The following is a 22,475-nucleotide window of genomic DNA, read 5'->3' as shown; positions in this document are numbered from 1 at the left end:
TGAATTGTTTCATTATATTTACAATTCCTGGCTTGTAAATCAGTTATTTTTCTCCATTATTTTTAAATTTTTCCATAGAAAAGCAAACTGCAAATCTGTTTGATAAAGGAGCGTAAGTTGAATGATAAGACTAGAATTTAACATTTGTGTTGGCTTTCTTTAAAATGGAATATGAATCCATTAAAATACTTATTATACTAATTGAAATGTAAAAAACCAATTAAAGTGTTATTTAACAAGTGACTTTTAAACATTAAATAAATTATTTCTTAACCTTGATCATATTAGGATACCCGGCAATAGATCTCATGAAGAGAGCTCTTAGTACTGTATAGAATCTCAAAATGGTCAGGAATGTGGTATGCATGTTCCTAGTTTCTCATGAGGGGAAAATCCATTCCGGGATACGAATAATTTCTGTAGGCCACAGTTGTGGGGCATTGATGGAACTGTGAATCAGGTGCAGAGGTGGGAGTGCTCACCTGTAGCATTGTGGCCTGGCTTACTATGCAAGTCATCTCATAGTTGATCCAGTTATACACAGAAAGACTGTTGGCCTGAGCACATAGGAGCTGTAATTGGTGCTGATAGTTAAAAATAACAAAGACTAGAATTTTGTGGAAAATATCTGCATTCGATGAAGGCTCTGAACAAGAATGCACTCTTCGAGCTTTCAGTATGGAAACTTAAATTTTCAGATTTTTATGATGCTGGCAACTTTCAAAACCATTTACACTATTCCTGGCCTAGCAGCCATGCAGATGAACATTGTAAATTTGGTTACTTGCATGGGTCCAAGTAGAACGTTGAAGGACAGATCTATAAAGTACAAATTACAAAACTTGTATTGTTCTGCCATTGCACAGCCTGTCAGAACAGGTAGTGAATGCCTAAAGCAAGAGGGGAAAATTTATATAGGTAACAAGAAAGTAGATGATTACCCTCTCTTTGACCTTTATCAGTTAGGATTCACATGAGTGCTATTCTTAGATTATATAACATATCCCTGCCACTACATCATTATATAACCATGGATTTATCCTCCCAATGTACTTTATTTCTCTTATTTTATGAAGATGGGGATAATTTTGTTTTGTCTTAAGACACGTGGGTTGCAAAAGTGAAGTACTTAACATTTGGACGTAGTGCTTTTGCAGCTGACTCCGAATGCAACGTTTTTCAGAGGGTTAACTGTGTAAGTCTATTGCCTCAATAATAACAAAAGAGTCTTGGGCACCTTAAAGACCAACACATTTATTATGACAGTGCCGGGGAAGCTCTGGCGTGTGGGTCTAATAAGGTCCATTAGAACATTTGACCCTTGAGGTTGTCTCAGTCTTGCCATGCCCACCTGTCGTACACCTAATGCCATATGTGGGTCAGAGGCTGCACTGAAGGGGGGTTTAAAATCGTGTTCAGCAAGACCCCACACTGACACTTTGCAGAGGAGAACTAATACAGAGTGTGGCAGGTACATTATAGCTTAAGCATATGTAAAATAATCTGCTACCATTCACAAAACCGTATATTAAAATTTTGGCATTTCATTTCCCTCTGACCCAACTCTTCACATTTTCCCACCCCTAATATACCTGCCAATTTAGAGCGATACGAAATGCTTTCGATGAAGTGGATTCCAGTCCACGGAGGTTTGACATACTGTAATAAATTTCTTTGTCTTTAAGGTGCCTCAAGACTTCATTTTCAATAAAGCATATTATAGTTACAATCCAGCCGAACCACTTTCAGGTCCTCAGATTTCTCTGAGATCCGTATACAGTATGTCCTTTTCCATTGAAAATGGCGGAAGTCAAAACTGCTTAGTTTGGGTGGATGATACCTTCTGTATTAATTTACCTCTCTTGGTTTGTATGAGGTGGCCAGTTCTTATGAACTGCATTCTGCTAAATCTGTGGCTATGAAGTGCTTGGATGAAAGTCAACTGACTGGGAGTTGAATCCAGAGAAGCTGAGGTAATAGGAGAAGCAGCTGGAAGTTGTTAACAGCCAAGCTTTTGGCTCCTTCATTTGTTGGAGATGTGTGACTTTGGGCTACTGTTGATTGCTTTGTGACAGCTGTGGCCAGAAGCATTCCCCCCCCCCCAACCTTGATATGGCAGATAACAGTATCCTTGTGAAACTTGCTCCATTTACAGTGTAGTTTTGACTTCTGACTGGACTACTAGAGTGAAATCCATATACAGCAGGGCTTTCCTTTCCTTGGAAGTTTCCAAAATGCTATTGTGCGCAGAATGTGACTGGTTGAACTCTGGATTACCAAGGAAATACTGTATTTATGAGATGTAATACATTGTATCCGGTATATACTGTATATGTGTGTGTGTGTGTGTGTGTGTGTGTGTGTGTGTGTGTGTGTATATATATACTTTATGTCTGGGTTTTTACCAGGGTATTCAGTCTACAAGGTGATTTAGGGTTTGAAATATATCCACTTGTGAGACTTTCTGCTCTGTGCATCTTGATGAGAGTCATTGTATCTGATGAAGTGTATCTGATGAAGTGTGCATGCACACGAAAGCTCATACCAAAATAAAAACTTAGTTGGTCTTTAAGGTGCTACTGAAGGAATTTTTTTTATTTTGCTTTTATTTAAAATGCATCTCTGGTTATTTGTGGGACATAGGAATTCATTCATTTTTTCCTCCAAAATATAATCCGGCCCACCACATGGTCTGACCGGCCCACAGCTGAAAAGGGTTGCTGAACCCTGGTCAAGAGCAAGGCTGAAAACTTATTTATCTGGATAAAACAACAACATCAACCCAGAAAAATGGCACGGGAACCTTGGTTGCAGTTGTAGCTGTCACTTCCTGAAGTGTTGAAACATCCTCTTCCTCATCTTCTGCCTACCTCCAGCTTGCAACACAGAACTTGTGGAGCAGTTATAGTGCTGGAAATGTGTAAGCTTGAGTTATAAGGGGCAGAAGCTGAGCTTGCAGAACCTCTGCATTTGAGAATATGGATTGACAATGAGGTGTAGGATGACAGTGAGCCATTGGAAGAATTCATCCATTTCTTTGCCTTTCTGTGGTGCAAATAATGGTGTGAACTGTGTCTTCTCTGAGGAAGTCAAATCTCTGCAATAAGTTCCAAGCTTCTTATTACCAAGCCTCCTTTCACTTTCAGGTCCCCTGTGAATTTAAATCAGTAGCCATGTATTTTTTTAAAATAACAGTTTTGGATTCCGTGGCTTGTGTATACAGACAGGCATATATGTCTATACTGTAAGAGGGTTTGGCTGAATCAACCCTAAACTACTTTTTAAATTTAATTAAAGTGACCAGATACATTTATCCTATATCATTTTTCTTATTCAGAATATTAATAACATGAAAAATATTGGCTGGGTTGAGATTCAGATGATGGCAGTCCTGACTTGTGTCTTTCTGATTTTATTCACCACGACTCATGGTTTCAGTGGAGGAGACAGAAACATAATAATTTGTCTGATACTGAACCAGAGCAGTGGTCCACCTGGCCCGGCATTGTCTGTGTGGACAGGCAATAACTAGAGTTTCCTTGTGTTTCTTGTCCTACCTGGAAGTGCCTGGGATTGAACCTGGGACCTTATGCATGCAAAGCACGTGCAAATGAGCAAAGCTGCTGATCAACCCTACCCCAAACCCCAGATTCCGATCTCTGCACCCCTTTTCCACCTCCTGTTATGGCTTTGTTACCACTTTGAGGGGCCCTGTGTCAGTAGCGATTCTGCATAGCCTTCACATTCTGATCCAATGTACAGTGTAAAACCTTTAAAGCTGCCTTGCATCTCACTCTTGGCCTAGATACTGATTTGTACTGAAGTGGAAAGTCCAAGAGGAGCAAAGATTACCTTTGCCGTGCAAATACTCTACTGCATTCCTGCAAAGGCTGCATTCCCCTGCCTTTCCCTTCCCACCAGCACATCATGCAGAAACAAAGCAAATTTAAGCTTGGGAATTGTCTCTAGTTTCCATAGTTTAGCTTGTTAATGCCAGTTTGTTTTGTTGGTGCAAGCAGCAACAGCATTGTCTTGGCTCTGGGAATACAAGAACGAGGAGAACTTCTGGCCAACTCCATGTTTAGTTGTTCCAACTCCAGGGCCGGCTGCAGTTCCTGCATGGCTGGCGTAAACACGACTTTCTGTTGGTAGCAACTACCTTCTTGGCAGTTCCAAAGAGAAGAGCCAGAAATAGCCTAGTTAAGAGCTCCGTTAATCGTTAGCAACTAACTTGTTTCCAGAAGGAACAAATGTGTACTTTTGTGTCATGATTGTATAGATTACCTTCTCTAGGCCCTGCTGGACCATACACCAGCCAGCTCAAATTACTGCGGTAGTATTTCTCACAACAGTAAGCAAGACTTAGGCTAAAGTGAGCCCTATCTCATTTGTCAGAGCGATTTCTAAACCATCAAGTAGTTAGACAAAACAAATGCCACAAATCGAGTTCTGTTGACATAAAATCTACGGTGCTGCTTCTTCTTTCTGTAGAAGGCCTCATCTCCCGCCTACCTGCCCTATTCCAGGTGTGTGCAGTTTCCCTTTCCCATTGTATTCTGCATGCCGCTTTCTTTGCTACGCACCCTAACAAACTCTCTTTGCATCTGCTGGTTTGAGAAGTTTCACCACCTCCACCTTCCTGTTCATGCAACATAAACAGAGTTTGATCTGGTTATTAAGTAGGGATTAATGATGAGATTTATCAGGATTATTTTTTTTCCTATCATGGCCAATTCCCAAAATATCTTTCCAAACTCCAAAACAGCACTTAGACATTGTAATAAGTACTTCCTCCCTCCCTCTGCAATGACACCTTAAAAACACACACACTCCAGTTGTTTTTCTTGCAGGGATTACTGCCAAGTGCAGGGTCTTCTATTGTCTATTCTTGAAGAACACTGTCCATTAGCAGTTCTTCCAGTAGAAACAAATAAGAGCCGCAGGCCAAGTTTGCAATAAACAACCAACAGTTGCACTAAGGTTTGCAAGCAGTTATTACCAGGAGATGGGGAAGCAGGAGATCAAAGTTTGCACTGACATGTCACAGGGCCCTTCTGTATAAAGTACTTGGCTGAAAGCTACCCTCTGAGTCACATACGGTATGTTACTCCTTTGACCCTCTGATACCACCGTAATATGTCTCTTAACATGCCCGTTGCTGAAGCATATTAAAGCAGTTGAAAGTAGTGGCAGCGCTGCTGTTGAAGTGAAGAATAAATAAAGGCGAAGCCCATACGTTTTGTGTTAAGAGACCAGAAGAGTAGATGACACACGTACTGCGGGTGGAGTGGTAACACTCTTCTTTCTAAAGCTGAAACAACTAAAGAGCAATCTGGTTTTGTAACACTGGGGTAAACAAGTCTTGTGGCAGCATAGTTCGATCTAAGTTTGTCATACTAGTAAAAGTCGGTGTGGTTTCGTGACAAGACGGTTTGGGGGCTTTTGATATGGGGAAATCCCACTCAAGGCACCCAGGGCGACTGAGACAGGGAAAACGAGTGACTCGCGAGTTCATTCTGTCCTTGCCGAAAGGAAAATCAGAGGGAGCATGTGTGAAAACTAAGGCCTACCTAGGCACAGAAGCCAGAGCACAAGTACAGTAGATTAGTTCAGTTAGCAGGGATTACCTGAAGGTTTAGGTGGAGCATCAGTTCTGTAATGAAGCTTGCTGACAATTGCCAGCCATCACAAATTCTAAATCCAAATATTTAACATTTCCCCCCTTAAAAGCAAGCATTAATTGCAGTGCAAAGCCACTGAATATTTGACCTTAGCTTCTCTGTCCACAAACTGGGTAGCCCATGCACACTGCTGCAAGTGGCACAAGCCATCAGGGTTTGTGTCACTTCTGAATAAGGACAGGAGTGCCTGTGGGTCTAGCTGTTGTGCAGCATAGCCTTCGCCAGCCTGGGGCCCTCCAGATGTTTTGGATTACCAAACATCTTTGCAGAGGAGGCCTGTACTGATGCCTATCTCCACAGCCCTGTGCTGCTTCCCTGATACAGTGCATGGCAGGAAAAACCAGATCAGGGCTTGGAGGGGGCTGCCGATTGCTCTAGTCCCTTACAATGGGGGTGGCTTCTGACCCACTTTCCTACGTGCTCAGTGGGTGCATTTCCCTCCTCGGTTCCCTTTGCATCAAGACTTTCTAAATGCTTTACTGCTTATGGGAAGCTAGAGGGACACTGCTGGTGTGGTGGAACTGCTTAACACTCTCTCTTTAGAAACCATTTTCTTTCCTCCTTCTTGATTAAATATTATTTCTTCTTTCCCCTCTCGTTCACCATAGTCTTACTGTTTAGCTACCCTACCCCATTCCTGCAGAAATGCTGGATTTTTTTCTTCGGGGGACTCTCACCACACAGAAGGCAGTTTTTATTCCTCACTGAAACCACCAGTGTGTAGGAGGGCTGTTCTGCTGTCATTTCCCACTTCAGGGAGGAGTGGGTGGTGAGTGGGAGGGAAAAGGCTGGCTTGCAAGGCAGCCTGCAGGAATGTTAATTGTGCCTGCTATTCACAAAGCTTGAATTGGGTGATTTTCATTAATTGGGTTTGATGTGACCAAGTGGCTGGAGGCTGGCTATAGAGACAATATGGGGGTATGCACTGGTTTTGGCCAAGTTATAATTCATCCATACATACGTGAGCACTGCTTACCTTAACTGGCATGCCTGGCTCTCAGCAGTATCTGTCGCTATCGATGGCAGTTTCGTGGTGTGCATGAACCTCAACAAGACAAGGATGGCAACCTCCTCACGCTCTGACCTTTCCTAAGGCCATTTTGTTAACGCCACGTACCAAATCTAGATCACACCGATAGGTTTTATGCTGCAAAATTAGTTATGTTTGAGACAAGAAGGAAGCTAGAAGGTAAAATATGCAGCATACTCAGACGTGGGTGAACTTGACTTTGTTTATTTCCCCTACAATTTGTCTTAGAAGTTCAGGTAGATGCCTTTTACATGGTGCCACCCTTAGAAATGCTTCTGTAGTCAAATGGCAGTTTGTGGGGTGCTCCATAAGAATCTTTTGTTGGCTTCTGTCTCAGTTCTTCAGATTCTTAGATCAGCCACAATATTTTTCTTGAACTGTAATTTTCTTGTGGTACCTTGGATGAGTAGTTCAGATTAGGGTGCTGCATTTCCTCTTCAGCACCTATGGATCTTGGTTGGTCAGCCAGATAATAGAATGATCTAGGCAAAAAATAAATAGCCAAGACAAGGGATCCATTTTTCTTCTTCATTTTTCAAGGCTTCGGTGGTACCTTAGGGCAGGTAGAAAAATTGACTCCACATAACACGTTCCCACATTGTGCATTAAATAAGGATACTTTAAGAAAGATATACAATATGGTAGGGTTGCCATATTTCAAAAAGTGAAAATCCAGACGCAAAAGTTACTGAGCTTTCCCCCCCCCCCCAAAAAAAAAAATTTAAAGCTGTTTCCCGGCTATGTCCAGGAAATTCTGGACCTATGGCAACCCTACAGTATGGGAAATGTTAGTGCATATAAATGTGAGATAATTCTCTATAAAAAGGTGTACCAAACTGTGTGTGTTTGTTATTTGTTCAGTTTATTTCATTTTCTTATATTTTATAGCCCACCTTTCTGAAATCATGGAACCCACATGTGCTTTTCAAGGAGTCACCCATCCAGTAACTGATCAGGCCCTGAACTGCTTAGCTTCAGGAAGGTGGTAGCCTCATGGGCCTTAAGGTTATATGCAGATCCCAGACTCAGGAAAGTGCTTTTTTGTTCTGCCCCTCATAATTCTGGAACCCAGCGCCATCCAATAAAGCTAAATGGTAGAAAGTTCAGGACTGAGAAAAAGAAATACTAGTTCATCACAATGCATAGTTAAAACTATGGAATGCCACATAATGTAGTGATGACTTCAATTTAGATGGCTTTAAAAGAGAATTAGATTTATCTCCCCGCCCCCAAATAAATGTGTCTATCCATGGCTACTGGGCATGATGGCTTTGTTGTACCTCCAGGATCAGAGGTGCCATACCTTTGAATGCCACTTTCTGTGGAATAACAGTGGAAGCAGGCTGCAGCTGCCTTGCCTACAGATCTTCCATTGGCTTCTGGTTGGTCCGGGGTGCTGGGATAGATAGGTTTTTGGTCTGATCCAGCAGGATTGCACCTAAATTATTAACTATTAGTAACTGGGGGGCTTTTTCTTCCAACTTTTGAACCTGCTAGTACATGAATCTGCCTTGTCCTTGATCAGGCCATTATTGAAACATCTGTATACTGTTTGGCAGCAGTTCTTCAGAGTCCCTGAGGCAGAGATATTGTTTATTCCTGATTTCTGAAATCATTTGAACTAGACATGCCAGGGTTATCATAGAATCATAGAATTGTAGAGTTGTAGAGTTTGAAGGGGCCGCAAGGGTCATCTAGTCCAACCACCTGCAATGCAGGAATGTTTTGTCCAACGTGGCGCTAGAAACCATGACCCTGAAATTAAGAGTCTCATGCTATAGTGACTGAGAACCAAGGTACGACTCTACTTGCCTGACAAACTATGGCCCCTATCCAGCAATATACTGGTCAGATACAACAAGAAGCCAGGTTTTTGGTCTTAATCTGCTTTACTATGAATGTTCCAGATATAAACCAACCATTTTGTCCTAACTTGGGTTCGTAGTTCGTTGTTCCGTGGCAAGCCATAATCATGGTCCAAGGCTGACAAGTGATTGTAACTTGCACATGTAACAGGAAGTCCAGCTTAATTGCAGCTTTCTGGTTTGTTTATCCAGCTCTTCCTGTGGAAAGCACCAAAGCAGGAGTCCTTGGGGAGCATGCTTCTCATTCACAATAAGTCTGGCTTACTGTTAATGTGTGAACGTGACACTGTGTGCTGCTGGCATTGCTGTGTGAACCTTGAATTTAAAACAACATACTGAAACTAAAGCAGATCTTAGAATAGTTTTTAAGGCCCAGAAAAGTTGGTGGACGTGATCTGGAAATAGCCAGCTGCCTAAGCAGGTGTAGGAAAAGGGATTGGGTGTAAATGCACTAGCTTCTTGAAGAGGAAACAGATAAAAGAGAGTGGTCTCTAAAACTGGCCGTCAGTTAAGAGAGTGGAATCTCTTGGGAGAAGACAAGCTCCTGGGAAGAATCCATTCATTGCAATGGTTGACAGAGCACATTGCTCAGGTTAAAGCAGTGCAGGCATTTTAACCAAATCCTGATGTAGATTATCTAACAAACAAAAACAAAACGGAATTTGAAGGCAAAACTAATAGCTGCATGTGAATTTTATTACAGTCTTGTAAATAAGTCACAAAGGTTACTATCCCAGGGATTACTTTTTATTATCCTCCCTAACCACGTATACTGTTTAGGGCACTTTGTTGCTCTGAAAATAAATAAAAAACAGACTCTTCTCTAGCTCATGAATGCTGCCTGGCAGTGGATCTTACTAGGCCGCAAATAAGTGAGTGACCCTTTACCTGCTTGACTGATTTCAGATGCTACCATAGTCTTTGGGGGACGGGAGAGCTGAAAACAGAGACAGTCTCCTGTGTTCTTGCCTAGAGAGTTTTATTCAGTGTCAAAGTATTGAGATAGATGGATTAGTAATGCATGATACTTGCAGCACATTCCTGTCTGCGTCTTCCCAGAATTAAGCCACATTGAGTGTAAAGGGTCTTGCTCCAGATAAGTGGATACAGGTTTGCAGCCTTACTCTAGCACACTGCTTTTGATAAAGTGTTCTTAAAGGAAGAGGCCCTGTTCCTTAGCAAAGAACCCAGCTTAAGGGCTGCAGTGCTGTTCAGTTTCCCGTGAATTAGCTCAGTTGAGCACTGTGGAAATACGCATAGAATTGCACTGCAAAGGTCTGCATAACTATGTGCCTGCTTGTGATTCCAGATATAAGTGAGATAGCAGATGCAGTTGAGTAGAAGGCAGAACTCTTGCACGAGGCTCTCAACAGATGGGTAGGCAAATGGGAGTTTAACATTACTAGATGTCAGGTCATGAACTTGGCATTTGAAGAAGAACATATATGCCCAACTAAATAGAAAGTGATATTTGAAAGGAAGAGGAGTAGTTAATTTTTCAGAACAATCTTTTAAAGATCTTTAAAGAAGTATTATGCAAGGCAATTAATGTAAAGGGGATGCTGTTGAAATTGTCAACTTCTTATACAGATTCTGATAAAAATTAGGAAATCAGGCAGGCACCATCCTTGCTAAGTTTCAGGTGCCAGGTTAAAGTGGCTTTATTTCAGGAGGCCTATACATCGTAAATGTTTTGTTCTTGTATATTTTAATAAATGTTTGAAGTTCTGTGTATTGCATGTTTGCTTGTTTGTGAACCGCTTTTAGACCCAGGTGTGGAGGAAAGTGGGGTGTGCTTAATAATAATAATAATAATAATAATAATTAATATAGCAGCGAGCCACAGGTAAATAAGCTACTCAGGCAGAGGTCCAAGCTGAAGACTGGAAATGAAGGTGTCTGGTGGGCTTATTGCAGAGACTGTTTCACAACATAGAGGCCACTTCTGAAAAGGCTCCCACTTTCTGTTTTGGTAGAATTCATCTGCATTTATCTCAATAAATCCTTAACAGCAAGCCATTGAGCCAGGTCAGGATTTTCCCGATTTGACAGATTAAGGTTGGGTGGCAGTGGCTTGCCTAATTCCACCCAGTGCATATCTGATGAGAGGTGAACCAGGAACTTCCTGATTTACAGCTCATTCTTTTATTTAATATGTTGTAATCCTGCCCTTCTTCCAAGGAGCTAAGGATGGTGTACAGTGGTACCTCGCAAGATGAATGCCTCGTGCAATGAAAAACTCACAAGACGAAAGCGTTTTGCGATGTTTTCGGTGACTCGCAAGACGAAGTTTTCTATGGCCGCGCTTCGCAAGACGAAGATTTTTTTTGCGGTTTTTTTTTTTGCCACGGCAGACCGCACTTCACAAAATGAAATTATTGCAAGACGAAGCGACTCAACGGAATGAATTAATTTCGTCTTGCAAGGCACCACTGTATTTATTTTTATCTGTTTAAAATATTTCTAGGCTGTCTTTCTGAGCCTGTTCTGTCCAAGGCGGTTTGCAAAAATAAAAAAATGTCAACAATGCAGCAACCATCAAACCATCAAATTCCTCCCAGCCACACTGAGAACAGTCCATAAAATATTCAGCCAGCCAATTAAAGCACTATCCACAGCAATGAGATACCACAGTCCAGACCATAAAACATCAGTCAGGAATAAGGCAGTCAGAAGAGTGTACAGCAAATTTAAGAGGTATGTTAGGAAGATGATTGTATAGGGTGACCCGGTGAGCTTCGTGGATTATTTGAAGCCAGATCTTCCCTGTCTGATCCAGTATTTGCATCCACTTGGCTGTCTGTGGCTATGTTACAGTAGCTCATTGAACTTCTAAAAATGTTTAGACATGGTGGTCACATTATTATTTTTAAGTTCCTGTTTTAATTTTACTGCATTTTCTAAAAAGATATTGCAGCAGGAATCCTTTGGTTTGCACTTCTGAAGTTCTGATACTGGTGGGTTGGTTTTTTTTGTCACACAGGGAACTACCTTGGAGAGATGCCACAATTTCCTTGGCCTAAAATGAAGCAGATATCATTTTCTTCCAATTTATTTTTAAATAATGTGGGCAATAAGTAATTTGTTCTTTGTAGATTAGTTATAAAAGTTTGTTTCCAAAGAGCTGATTTTGATTCACTTCCAAAGGACTTGCGCAACCCGAGGGGGGTTTTTTGCTTTGAATATCTGTTGCTCCAGTGCCATAGTGCAAAGTGTTTTGGAAACCCCCCCTCCATTTTTGAAAAGGCTGATAACATAGCAGCACAAATTAAAATTATTATTATTGTATGAACCAGAATGAAGGCATCAAGTTGGACTGGAAATTTGGAACACGCTTACAAAAGTATTATTTTTAATGTGCAAATATGAGGACACAGTTGATGAGATATCAGAGTTCTGTAGTTTGGTGGAACCTATTTTACAACTGGGGAAACAATAATTGCTTTTAGGCCATCGCAGTTTGCAAAGACATGAATGAGTCACAGCGAGCCCTGGTCTCCCACGCTCCCCACTTTCCCTCTCCTCTTTTGCGAGGGGGTGATCAAAAGCTTACACTTGTGTTTAACCACAGTTTGTTGTGTTGCCTGGACTATGATTGGCTTCAAACAAGCCAACTTCAGATTAAAATGACTGAAGCTGGCTTGTTTAAACTAACCATAGCAATGGTTAACCACAGTTCCAGGTCTGGAAAGAATAGCAATATGTGCTTAATCAAAAGTTGTTGTTTAGTCGTGTCCGACTCTTTGTGACCCCATGGACCAGAGCACGCCAGGCACTTCTGTCTTCCACTGCCTCCTGCAGTTTGGTCAGACTCATGTTGGTAGCTTCGAGAACACTGTCCAACCATCTTGTCTTCTGTTGTCCCCTTCTCCTTGTGCCCTCAATCTTTCCCAACATCAGGGTCTTTTCCAGGGAGTCTTCTCTTCTCATGAGGTGGCCAAAGTATTGGAGCCTCAGCTTCACGATCTGTCCTTCCAGTGAGAACTCAGGGCTGATTTCCTTAAGAATGGAAAGATTTGATCTTCTTGCAGTCCATGGGACTCTCAAGAGTCTCCTCCAGCACCATAATTCAAAAGCATCAATTCTTCGGCGATCAGCCTTCTTTATGGTCCAGCTCTCACTTCCATACATCACTACTGGGAAAACCATAGCTTTAACTACACGGACCTTTGTCGGCAAGCTAATGTCTCTGCTTTTTAAGATGCTGTCTAGGTTTGTCATTGCTTTTCTCCCAAGAAGCAAGTGTTTTTTAATTTCGTGACTGCTGTCACCATCTGCAGTGATCATGGAACCCAAGAAAGTAAAATCTCTCACTGCCTCCATTTCTTCCCCTTCTATTTGCCAGGAGGTGATGGGACCAGTTGCCATGATCTTGGTTTTTTTGATGTTGAGCTTCAGACCATATTTTGCGCTCTCCTCTTTCACCTTCATTAGAAGGTTCTTTAATTCCTCCTCACTTTGTGCCATCAAGGTTGTGTCATCAGCATATCTGAGGTTGTTGATACTTCTTCCGGCAATCTTAATTCCGGTTTGGGATTCATCCAGCCCAGCCTTTCTAATCAAAGTGGAATATTCCAAATTATTCCTTGACAATGTGGGAGGAGGAACAAGCGAGTAGGGAGGAGTGGGTGAGCCCAAGGCTCATTGCCACTCATTCATGTCATACTAAACTGGTTTAGTGTGACATGCAAGTGCAGTCATTGAGCACAGAGCATGAATTGAACTTGGATCCAAAGTAAAACACTCCTCTGACCCACATGAACTCTTATCAGTCCTTTATGTCCAAAGGAAGCAATCACATTAACTTATGAGTTGCTACCTCTTGAGAACCTTCACCCCTGGTATCCCCACTCCACTCACAAATCTTGCAAACAAGATTTTTTATATGAAGCTTACAGTATCTCGGGTGAGAGCATTTCAGTAATATATGATATCACTGGCTGACCTAAGATTGCTTACTCTTTCAACAGCAGGATGACTCTTGTGTTCAATACTTTGAAAAATAATGATAACTTGGTCTAATGATGGCAGTGATGTCATCAGGAGTTGCCCAGACTTCAAAGAGGATAACGTGAGTCCTTAGTAGAGACTAAATTAAAATGGTAGACTGATTTCTAGGAGACTTGGCTAAGCATTAAGGCTAGATGATTGACTACAAAGTTTCTGGTTTGGCCAAAGCTGTAATTCTTAGAAACTGAATTCTGTCATCATAAAAAAACAAAGCTGTCTCCTGAGGACAGGAGAGGAGAACATGAAGCACCAAAACATATTCCATTGCTTGCCCTAGGGGACGGGGGGAGTAATTCAGGTCAGTGCAAGGAGGATGAATTTTGTATTGAAATGTTCGAGTGAGGGAGTTAATAGAGTGCAAAGTCTGAGGTCAATATGCTTGGTGGAGGAAATAGAAGATGAATTTGCAGATGACTAATGACTATGCCTAATTTTTCTATGATACTGGGGGATTGGCTTGCCACTCTTCTGAGAGATCAAACTTCTGCTTTGTTTTGCAATCAGTTATTGCCGGCATGTTGCTTTCTGCTCCAGCATCACATGCAGCCTTGTTTACTGCTTTTAGCAACGCCACAAAAATCAAGAAGTGAAAGGGGCATGCACGGAAGGATAGAACCTTTCACAGGCCTCTTACATGAGTACCAGTGGCATTTGTTTTAAGTCCTGTAAAAGAAGAATTGTTCTCTTGTGGTGCTTTCTCCTGCTAGGGTTTCATAAACATAAGTAGGTTGTGTATCAGTTGCATTTTTAAAAGCAGAACTTTTTCCATCTCTCGGGGTCCCGTTTCTCTCCCGGAGATATTTTTGTGCTGTCTGGAGGGCAGTGGAAAAATGAGCTGAGAGCACTTTATACTTGTTGAAGGAACGCCCTGGCTCTGTAATGCTGGATTGCAGGATTCCACTGCTGGCAGCCAGTGTGGAGAGGGAGGGAGAGAGAACAGCAAGCGTGAATGGATGAGGAAATGAGTCAGTAAAATGCAGGCCCATGATCCACATGCAAGGAAGTAAAGTCGGCCTAGAAGGTAAAAGTTGCAGAACAGCCCCCACCCACCCCCTTGCCACATCCTCCCCCCACCTCCCTCTTTCTTTTTAACAACCCTGTTTGCATGCCACTTTCCCTTCCTCACATCTCTACCTTTTAAGCTGTCTTACGTTTTTGACAAGGCTCTGCCAGCACGAGCTTAAGACAGAAATGCACATTATTTTTTAAATATGTAAAAGTAAATTAATTGTGCAGAGAGGCGCTGGTGGAGTTGAATGCAGGGCTATGAATAGACACTAAGCAGATAGACACTTTTGAGGGGCAAAACTCTCCCCACCAGCCAGTTAACCAGGCAGGGAAGTCGGGGTGAAGGGCTACATAGGTGTGGCTAGGTGAACTCCTGAAAATATATACAGTATGGGCAAATAACTTCTGCCGACGTATTTGCAAGTGCAGATGAATACAAGTCGGCCAACAGTCCACATTTGGGATCTGCTGATCAGATAAAACAAATTGCAGCATGATAAACTTATGCCACATAATATGCCACATAATAAATGCCAGATACTGACATTGCAGTTGTGTTCCTCCATTTGCATTGTTTCCCACTACTGTAGTTCCCACGTCTCTCCCAATCCTCAGGATGTATTGGAGCAGCTGATGTGAACTATGAGACGTGTTAGGTGTAGAATTCTGCATCATCACTATGTTCTCAGGTGGTTTCCTAGCTAATGTTGATTTCAGCTTTTCCTAGAGCATTATCTAGTCCTCTCTGCGCAACCAGTTGTTTTATTTGCCTTCAGATAGGAATGATTTTTATATGTTATTTCACTTGTACTGCAGAAGAGGGAAGGGTGATATTTCCGTTTCCTCATGTGGCCTTGCAGGTGTTGGAAATAATGTTAAAATCCAGGTTGTTAATTGGTGACAAGTCATTGGTGACTAGGGTTGGCTTTAATCTTAATTAATCTTGATGTGCGTGCAAGATGTTTGGCTAAGTGTCAGTTATTGCTATGAGAGTGGAGACAATTCATAAGGCGGGAAATAGCTGATTGACTAATACTTTATTATCTAATGCTTTATTATCAGTCTTTGGAAGTCAAACCCACCTGGCACCAGAATGTATTGCTTTCCCACAGAAAAGAATTTTTCTATCCCTATCTTCTCTGTTCTTTATGAAGCAAGCTGCTTGTTTATGTTATCTAGCAATGGTATTTAGTATTCTTGTGTCTTAGCTAGTAAGCTTCCTGGTATGATTCATCATGCTCTTTTTAATTGCCTTGACTTTGTAACATCACAATCCATCAGAGAGCTTCTTTATTACTTTTAAAACTGTGAATATTTTTTCATTATATCTTTGTCCAATTTTGCAACAGTTTTTGTATGCTGCAGTTGGCACTTGAGTTTTTCAGTGGTTTGAGGGCACGGCAAACTGTGTCTGTGACAAAACTCTGTTTGGCATTTCTGGTTGTGATATTTTGGGGAGCAAATAAATGGACTGAACCTTTTTTTTCTGTCTGCACTTAGGTACTTTCCTTCATCTTCCTCCTATTTGGTGTATATTGCTTGATGCTGAAAGGTTACTAAAGAAAATATAGGATGCTTTTAAGCAGCTCCCCGTGGGAAGCAGTTAAACTGGGAAATTCCTGAGCAGAAATGACAGCATCGAATTTCTATGAAAGCCCCTTTGAAAAAAGTGAGCAGATGTGGCCTTTCTTTCTAGAAAGCTCTGTTCCCGTTTGACCAGCCCTGCAGAAGCTTCTGGCTGCATCATCTTCTGCTCTCAGAGACATAGTTCAGAGCAGTGGATCATTCACTGGACATCTGTCAGCTCGATTTCCATCAGCCCTTGTGTGTAAAGCATGCTGGGTTGGATTCAGAATCCCTACAAGTTGAAGCCCCCCTTGTGGGAGGCATCTGCTGGAATGAAGGGGAGGAGGTGATCTTTGCAGATTCCTGCAGCTCTCCCACCCTGTGCCCTATGAAAAGTTGCTGCAACTGCTTGGGTGACTCTCCAGAGCAGTTGGTGGGGCAGTGGGCATGCAGGAGGAAGGGGAATATGGTGGAAATTACCTCCTTCCCCATCCTCTTTTCGATCTCAGTCCCTTCTACAGATCGAAGCAGACCTTCCGTTTGCTGAAGGCACACCCTGGAACCAACCTGTTAGTGCCATTCTTTATTATTATTAAAGATTTTCTTGATTTACAAAGATATATGCATTGTCTCCCATAACATTTTTACAAATCAGTTTCATTTGTTGAGACATTGGGAAGAAAGAGGAAAAGAGGACGAAACAAAGACCACCACAGCCAACCACAAATGAACAACAATACCCTAGGCCAGGCATCCCCAAACTGCGGCCCTCCAGATGTTTTGGCCTACAACTCCCATGATCCCTAGCTAACCAGGACCAGTGGTTGGGGAAGATGGGAATTGTAGTCCAAAACATCTGGAGGGCCGAAGTTTGGGGATGCCTGCCCTAGGCCAACCCCAACATCTCTCACCACCAAAGGAACACAAGCGAACAGCAGAGAACCTGCACAAGCGATGCTGACAACCCCCCCCCCCCAACATATATTAAGTTAGTGCCATTCTTTATGTTCAGGGGATTCTGCTGCTGGTTTAGTGTTGCAGATTGTAAGACTAGAGCAACCTTTCTTGCAAACTCATTTGCCTGACAATGCTCAAGGCGGTCTGTTTTGGAACAGAAGAACTGCCAGTGGGTGCACAGTAACGTTTGTTGCAGGAGGGAGGAGCAGAACACTCCATCACATCCTGAAGTAGGATCTTAATTGGGAGCCAGGAGATTTTGGTGCAAAAAACCCCCGCATCTGTGCAGGCTCTGAAAAAAGGCCCCCTTGGTAACCTCCTGATATTTTTCGTCCTGTGCGTTTAAATCGTGTTTCTATGTGGAGGGTTATGTATACTTAACCTTAGTCTCTACCCAAGCTATTATTTAGATCAATTATTACATTTTCTTCTTAAAAGCATCCGTTGTTAGGCTCGCCTCTGGTTCTCTGGTCATACCAGACCTAGACATGCCTTGGCAAACTGAACCATGCTATTTAAGTACGGGTCAAGAAAGGTTCATTGCTAGTAGTAGCCAGCAAATGAAGTTGGGCTATCTGTGCAATGCGACAAGGCACTCTACTGAGTCACAGGAGAAGAGAACATTCTGCTTGCAGCAGAGGCACGGAATGCATCTAGTGCTTCTTTCTACAAAGCAAACATTTGTCTCTAGTTTCAAACAGGGTAATGCCATTTGGGCAGGGTTGATGGTGGCTGGCTTATATGGGGACAGGCTTAAGATACGCTATGGAACACTTATTTGGTACATTGATTTGTCAGACTTCTAAACAATTTTTTTTTTAAAAAAAATGATGCTCCTTCACATTAGGCTAGTGGAAGGACTGCAGAGTGTTCATATCATGAACTCTGGACTTCTTATCTATGAGCTCAAATCAGCTGGTCTACAAAAGATTTGCAGAACAGCCAGATATATCTGCACTTAGCTTTGCACACTATTTTTATTTTTTCCCAACAATGGAGATTGAGGCCAGGGTTAGATTATCAAAGAGGCAAGCAAGGCCCCAGCCCAGGGACTGCAGTTTTCATAATGCAGCACAGTTTGCTTTTATTATGGCCATTTATAATCTGCCCTTCACCCAGTTGTCCTGGGGGGAAACACATATACATTTAAAGCCAAGAATTAATCATCTAAAACTAAACAAACATACACAAGTTAATTTGCAATGAAAACTAACGGCAGGAGCAGCAAAACCAGGCACTCTCAATTCACCTCTGGTCTCACTGGAGCTTCTGCAATCGAGTGCTCCAAGTCTGAGGTTGGCGGTCCCACATCCTTGGGCCAGAGGGGCATTGCCTCCTATACTTGTCTTGTGGAAGCGCTTCTAGATCTGGTCCTGTCTTCTTGTCCGCTTTGGATTTGGAGTCCCCTTGAAGAAGGGGAATGTGGCTCCAAGTCCCTGGTGGGGATAAATCGACTGGCTGAGCTTTTGAAAGCTTCATGCAACAGTGTTGAGATAACTGGTTACCCTGAACTGAGTTGCAGGTGTTTAATTTTCTGCTTATTTCTTTTCTTTTTCAGGCGCTGAAGCTAAGCAGACCGCCGAATAGAAAGTGGGCTGAAACTTGCCTCTTCCATCTCTGCATGGACTAGACTTGAAGTGAGGAGAATTTCTTTTTTTGCTGTTTTTAGACTTACCCTCTACTTTGTGCACAAGCACTAGCAATGGGTTGGCTGTTAATCTGAGATATCTTGTCTCTTCCTTGTCCTCGGGAGGATAGACTGAACCATGAGTCTGCAGGCCCATCCAAAGTCTTCAAGCAAGAGGACTGGGAAGCGGATTGCCTTTTTCAACGAGGAAGAAGTTCAGCAGCAGCAGCAGCAACAGCAGCAGCAGCAGCAGCAGCAGCAGCAGCAGCAGCAGCAGCAGCAACAGCTACTGCTGCTTAAAGAAGGGCAGTACTTCAACCATGGGGGGAATGTGCCTTCCTCCCAGGGCATGGAGCTTTCCAAGCCAGGCGTATATGGGGGCGTCCATGGCAATGCTGCTTTGCTGAACTCTCTCTATCAGGATAGAGGCGATGCGAGGATGATCCCCCAGCAGCTGGCTGCTGCCAAGTGGCAGAACTCTCTGGCGGGGAACCGGCTACCAGAGCGCAGTGATGCTAGCTGGCAGCCTCAGCCTGGAGGCTGGAATCACGGGATGGTGTATGGGGGTGCCCAGAAAGGGGGGCACCCCAACGCCAACATCCCAGGTTTCTTCAGCCACCAAGATCCCCTGAAGAGGAACCGGGAGAAAGGTGTGGTGGTGTCGCACCTGGACTTGTATGGAGATGCTGTGCAGCAGATGATGTCTCATAAAGCCCAGTTAGAACAGCAAGCCCTGGTCAGGCAGCAAGCCCAGATTAATTCTTTTCAGCAAATGCAGAAGCATCAGCAGCAGCAACAGCAGCAGCAGAATCAGACCCTCCCTTTGCAACCTTTCCAGCTTGCCTTTGGCCACCAGGGCCAGAAGCAAGGTCTCCCCGAACTGTTGCATGTCTTTCAGCAAGCCCCTCCTACTTCCAGCCCAGCCTTTACCACCCAGCAGAAGCAACAAGCTCTTCCACAGTTGCAGCTGTTTGAAAACTTTTATCCACAACAGCAGCAGCAGCAGCAGCAGGCAGCTGTGCAAGGCTTTGGCATGCAACAACCTGCATCTGTCACGCAGCCTCATGGGGCAGGGCCACCCCAGCCTCCTCAGCATCATATGGTTTCCCATCAGTTCCACCCAGTTCCCGAGCGGAACCAGGAGCTGCTGAAGGCCCTGACAGAACCAAATCCGCAGGCTGTCCTTCCCCAGGCCCAGATCCCTCTCCCGAGGAGATCACGGAGGCTTTCCAAGGAAGGTGTCCTGCCAGCGTCTTCTGCAGAGGAAGCTTTGGCATCCAAGCCAGCTGAGGAGTATTCTGGCGGTGTGCTGCCACATCACTGGCAACCGCAGCAGCACCCAGAAGTCCACTTTCGACACCAGCCCGAAGCATTCAGTCACAACAAGGAGATCTATTTGCAACCTGGCAGAACGGAGCTGGAGCATGGGGAGATGCCAGCTGGCGCCCAGCCCGAAGCGGAGAAAGCGGGCATGTATGAAAATGCCAGCCAGGCAGAGAAGCCGGTGGGTGCCACGGAGGGCCTCGGCCAGAGAGCTAACGACTTTGGTGGGGTCAGAGGCGGCGTCATCCAAAGCACGCGGAGGAGACGGCGTGTTTCTCAGGAAGCCAATTTGCTAACCCTGGCTCAGAAGGCTGTGGAGTTGGCTTCTCTCCAGAATCTCAAAGTAAGTGGCATTTCCTGACGCGCACCGTGACTATTGCTTCACTTCACGGGATGCAACACCTTAAGAATGTTAGCAGATCACCACTATTTCCCTGTTTGTCCACTTAGAAAGCATAATCCCAGCAAGAGCTTATAAATAAGAATAAGAATAATAGTCAGCAAATTGCTGCTGCTTCTTTTTTGAAGAGCATAGGATTTATAAGTGTTTCTGGGGAACAGGTGATTCTTACCCTGTCCGTTGCATTTTGCTCTGAATATGTTGGGTGGTACTCAACGATGTTTTACCTGGAGTAAATCCATTGAAATCAATGAACATGACTTAAGTTAGGGCAATTAAATTCAGTACATCTGCTCTGAGTAAAATGTAGCTGAATACAGCCTGTTAACGTCTCTAATGCCCTGGGACCAAGTTTACCAATTGTTAACATCCTAGCCAGGTACAAGGCTTCCTACGGTGCACTTAACTGCACCGTTTGGAAAACAAACACAAAGCATCTCTGTGTGTGTGTGTGTGTGTGTGTGTGTGTGTGTGTGTGCGCGCGCGCGCGCGCGCGCGCGTGTGTGTCTGCATGTGCTATGCTTTTCGCCTTATTTTTGGTTCCCTCTTCCTCTCTAGCAAACATCTCCGACAACTGAATAAAGAGAGAGCAAATGCTAGCTCCGTCTCCCAGTAGCTAGGCTAGCCTTGCCACTCCCTTCCGTGGAATGGGATAAGGCTGTAAAATGAAGAGAACAAACTGCTATGTGACAGAACACTTATCTCTCTCTTTCCCCTCCTCCCGCCACAGTACTTAAGGAAGTCTCCAACATAAACCTTTGAGAGTTTTCAGCAAAACTGTTGTAATGTCTGAACTTATATTTTTTAAAGATGGGAATATATCAAGTGTATAGCCTGCTGAAACTGGAAACCTGTGGGGAATTTCAGCTAATAAACTTTAGTAACTGGGAGGGTTTGAATGTGACGTTTAGCTGTCGTCATATGACAATCAGTTAACTTGGAAGTGTGGGTTCAAAGTAGTCTTGCATCCTCCCCCATGCTAATAGTCATTAGTAAGGGATTGGGAGGAAGCAATAGGATGCTTGGCCTGGATGGTGTAATTACTAGTGTGTTAGATTTGGACATGGGACTCAGGAATCTGAAACAGTAATACAGCCAAGCTTGCCTTCTACCCTCTTGCCACAGAATTTCACTATCCGGATGGACCACCTATAGAATGCATAGTGATGTAGGTATATTTGTGTGTGTTTTAAATATCTGGCTAGACCAAATACACAGTCAAGCAGTCATGTCCTCTGATAGGCTCCATTTAAGGAGAGATAATTCCACCCTAGTAAAAGGGCATGAATCCAAAGAAGTCAACAGGAAATCAGATCTGATAGTTGGTAATGGGCTCAGTATCCAGTGCAGCTCATGCACAAGGAAAACAGACTTCCGTTTATGCAAGAGGACTCGACCTTCTCTCTGCAGGCCCTTGCACACTCTCAAAATCTGCTCTGGAAGGTGGGTGGGTGGGTGACTTGGGAGCAAATTTTGGCTGCACAGGGAAACACCGGAAGGTGGAATCCCATTGTGTGACCAGAAGTCTGCTCACACAACATTTGGATTATGCTCAGTATCCTTATAAAAACATATGTTTGAGTATGCAAAACCCAAAGTTCTAGGACGGGTAGGCAACCTAAGGCCCATGGGCCAGATGCGGCCCAATCACCTTCTCAATCCGGCCCACAGACGGTCCGGGAATCAGCATGTTTTTACATGAGTAGGATGTGTGCTTTTATTTAAAACTAGTGTCATTCAGCCCATTCAGTAAACGGGCGCTAGAGGAGTGGCGGGGCCGCGGCCTCCCCCCCCCTTTAGCAGTGGGTGCTCTGCTGAGCCCAGCTGGGCAGCGGGCGCCCGGGAGAAGCTGTTTCGGCGACGGCAGCACCGGGGGGGCGGCTGGCCCTCCCTCGGCCGCCGCTTCCTCAAGGGCGATCCACTGAGCCCAGCTGGGCAGCAGGCGCCCAGGAGAAGGACGCGATTCGGCCTCTTTTGGCGGCGGCGACTGGCCCCTCCCACGCGTCGC

At 43.8% G+C, this 22,475-nt stretch overlaps 1 protein-coding gene across 4 annotated transcripts in view; it reads left to right on the top strand.

Annotated features, from left to right (window-relative positions):
• MIDEAS (mitotic deacetylase associated SANT domain protein) overlaps nucleotides 1-22,475 on the top strand; it is a 71,638-nt gene that overhangs the window by 24,833 nt on the left and 24,330 nt on the right. For 2 of the 4 annotated variants that reach the window (XM_088654748.1, XM_035112656.3), the window contains exons 2-3: nucleotides 18,676-18,754; nucleotides 18,876-20,410. In XM_088654748.1, the coding sequence (XP_088510874.1) occupies nucleotides 18,884-20,410 (1,527 nt within the window). In that variant the 5' untranslated portion in view covers nucleotides 18,676-18,754; nucleotides 18,876-18,883. Of the gene's footprint in view, nucleotides 1-18,675; nucleotides 20,411-22,475 lie in introns of all 4 variants that reach the window. The other 2 variants (XM_035112647.3, XM_088654736.1) reach the window with 1 other exon arrangement.

The sequence above is a fragment of the Zootoca vivipara genome, chromosome 1 (assembly GCF_965207765.1).
Source record: "Zootoca vivipara chromosome 1, rZooViv2.hap1.1, whole genome shotgun sequence".
NCBI lineage: Eukaryota > Metazoa > Chordata > Lepidosauria > Squamata > Lacertidae > Zootoca > Zootoca vivipara.
This window is presented reverse-complemented; position numbering and strand designations above follow the sequence as displayed.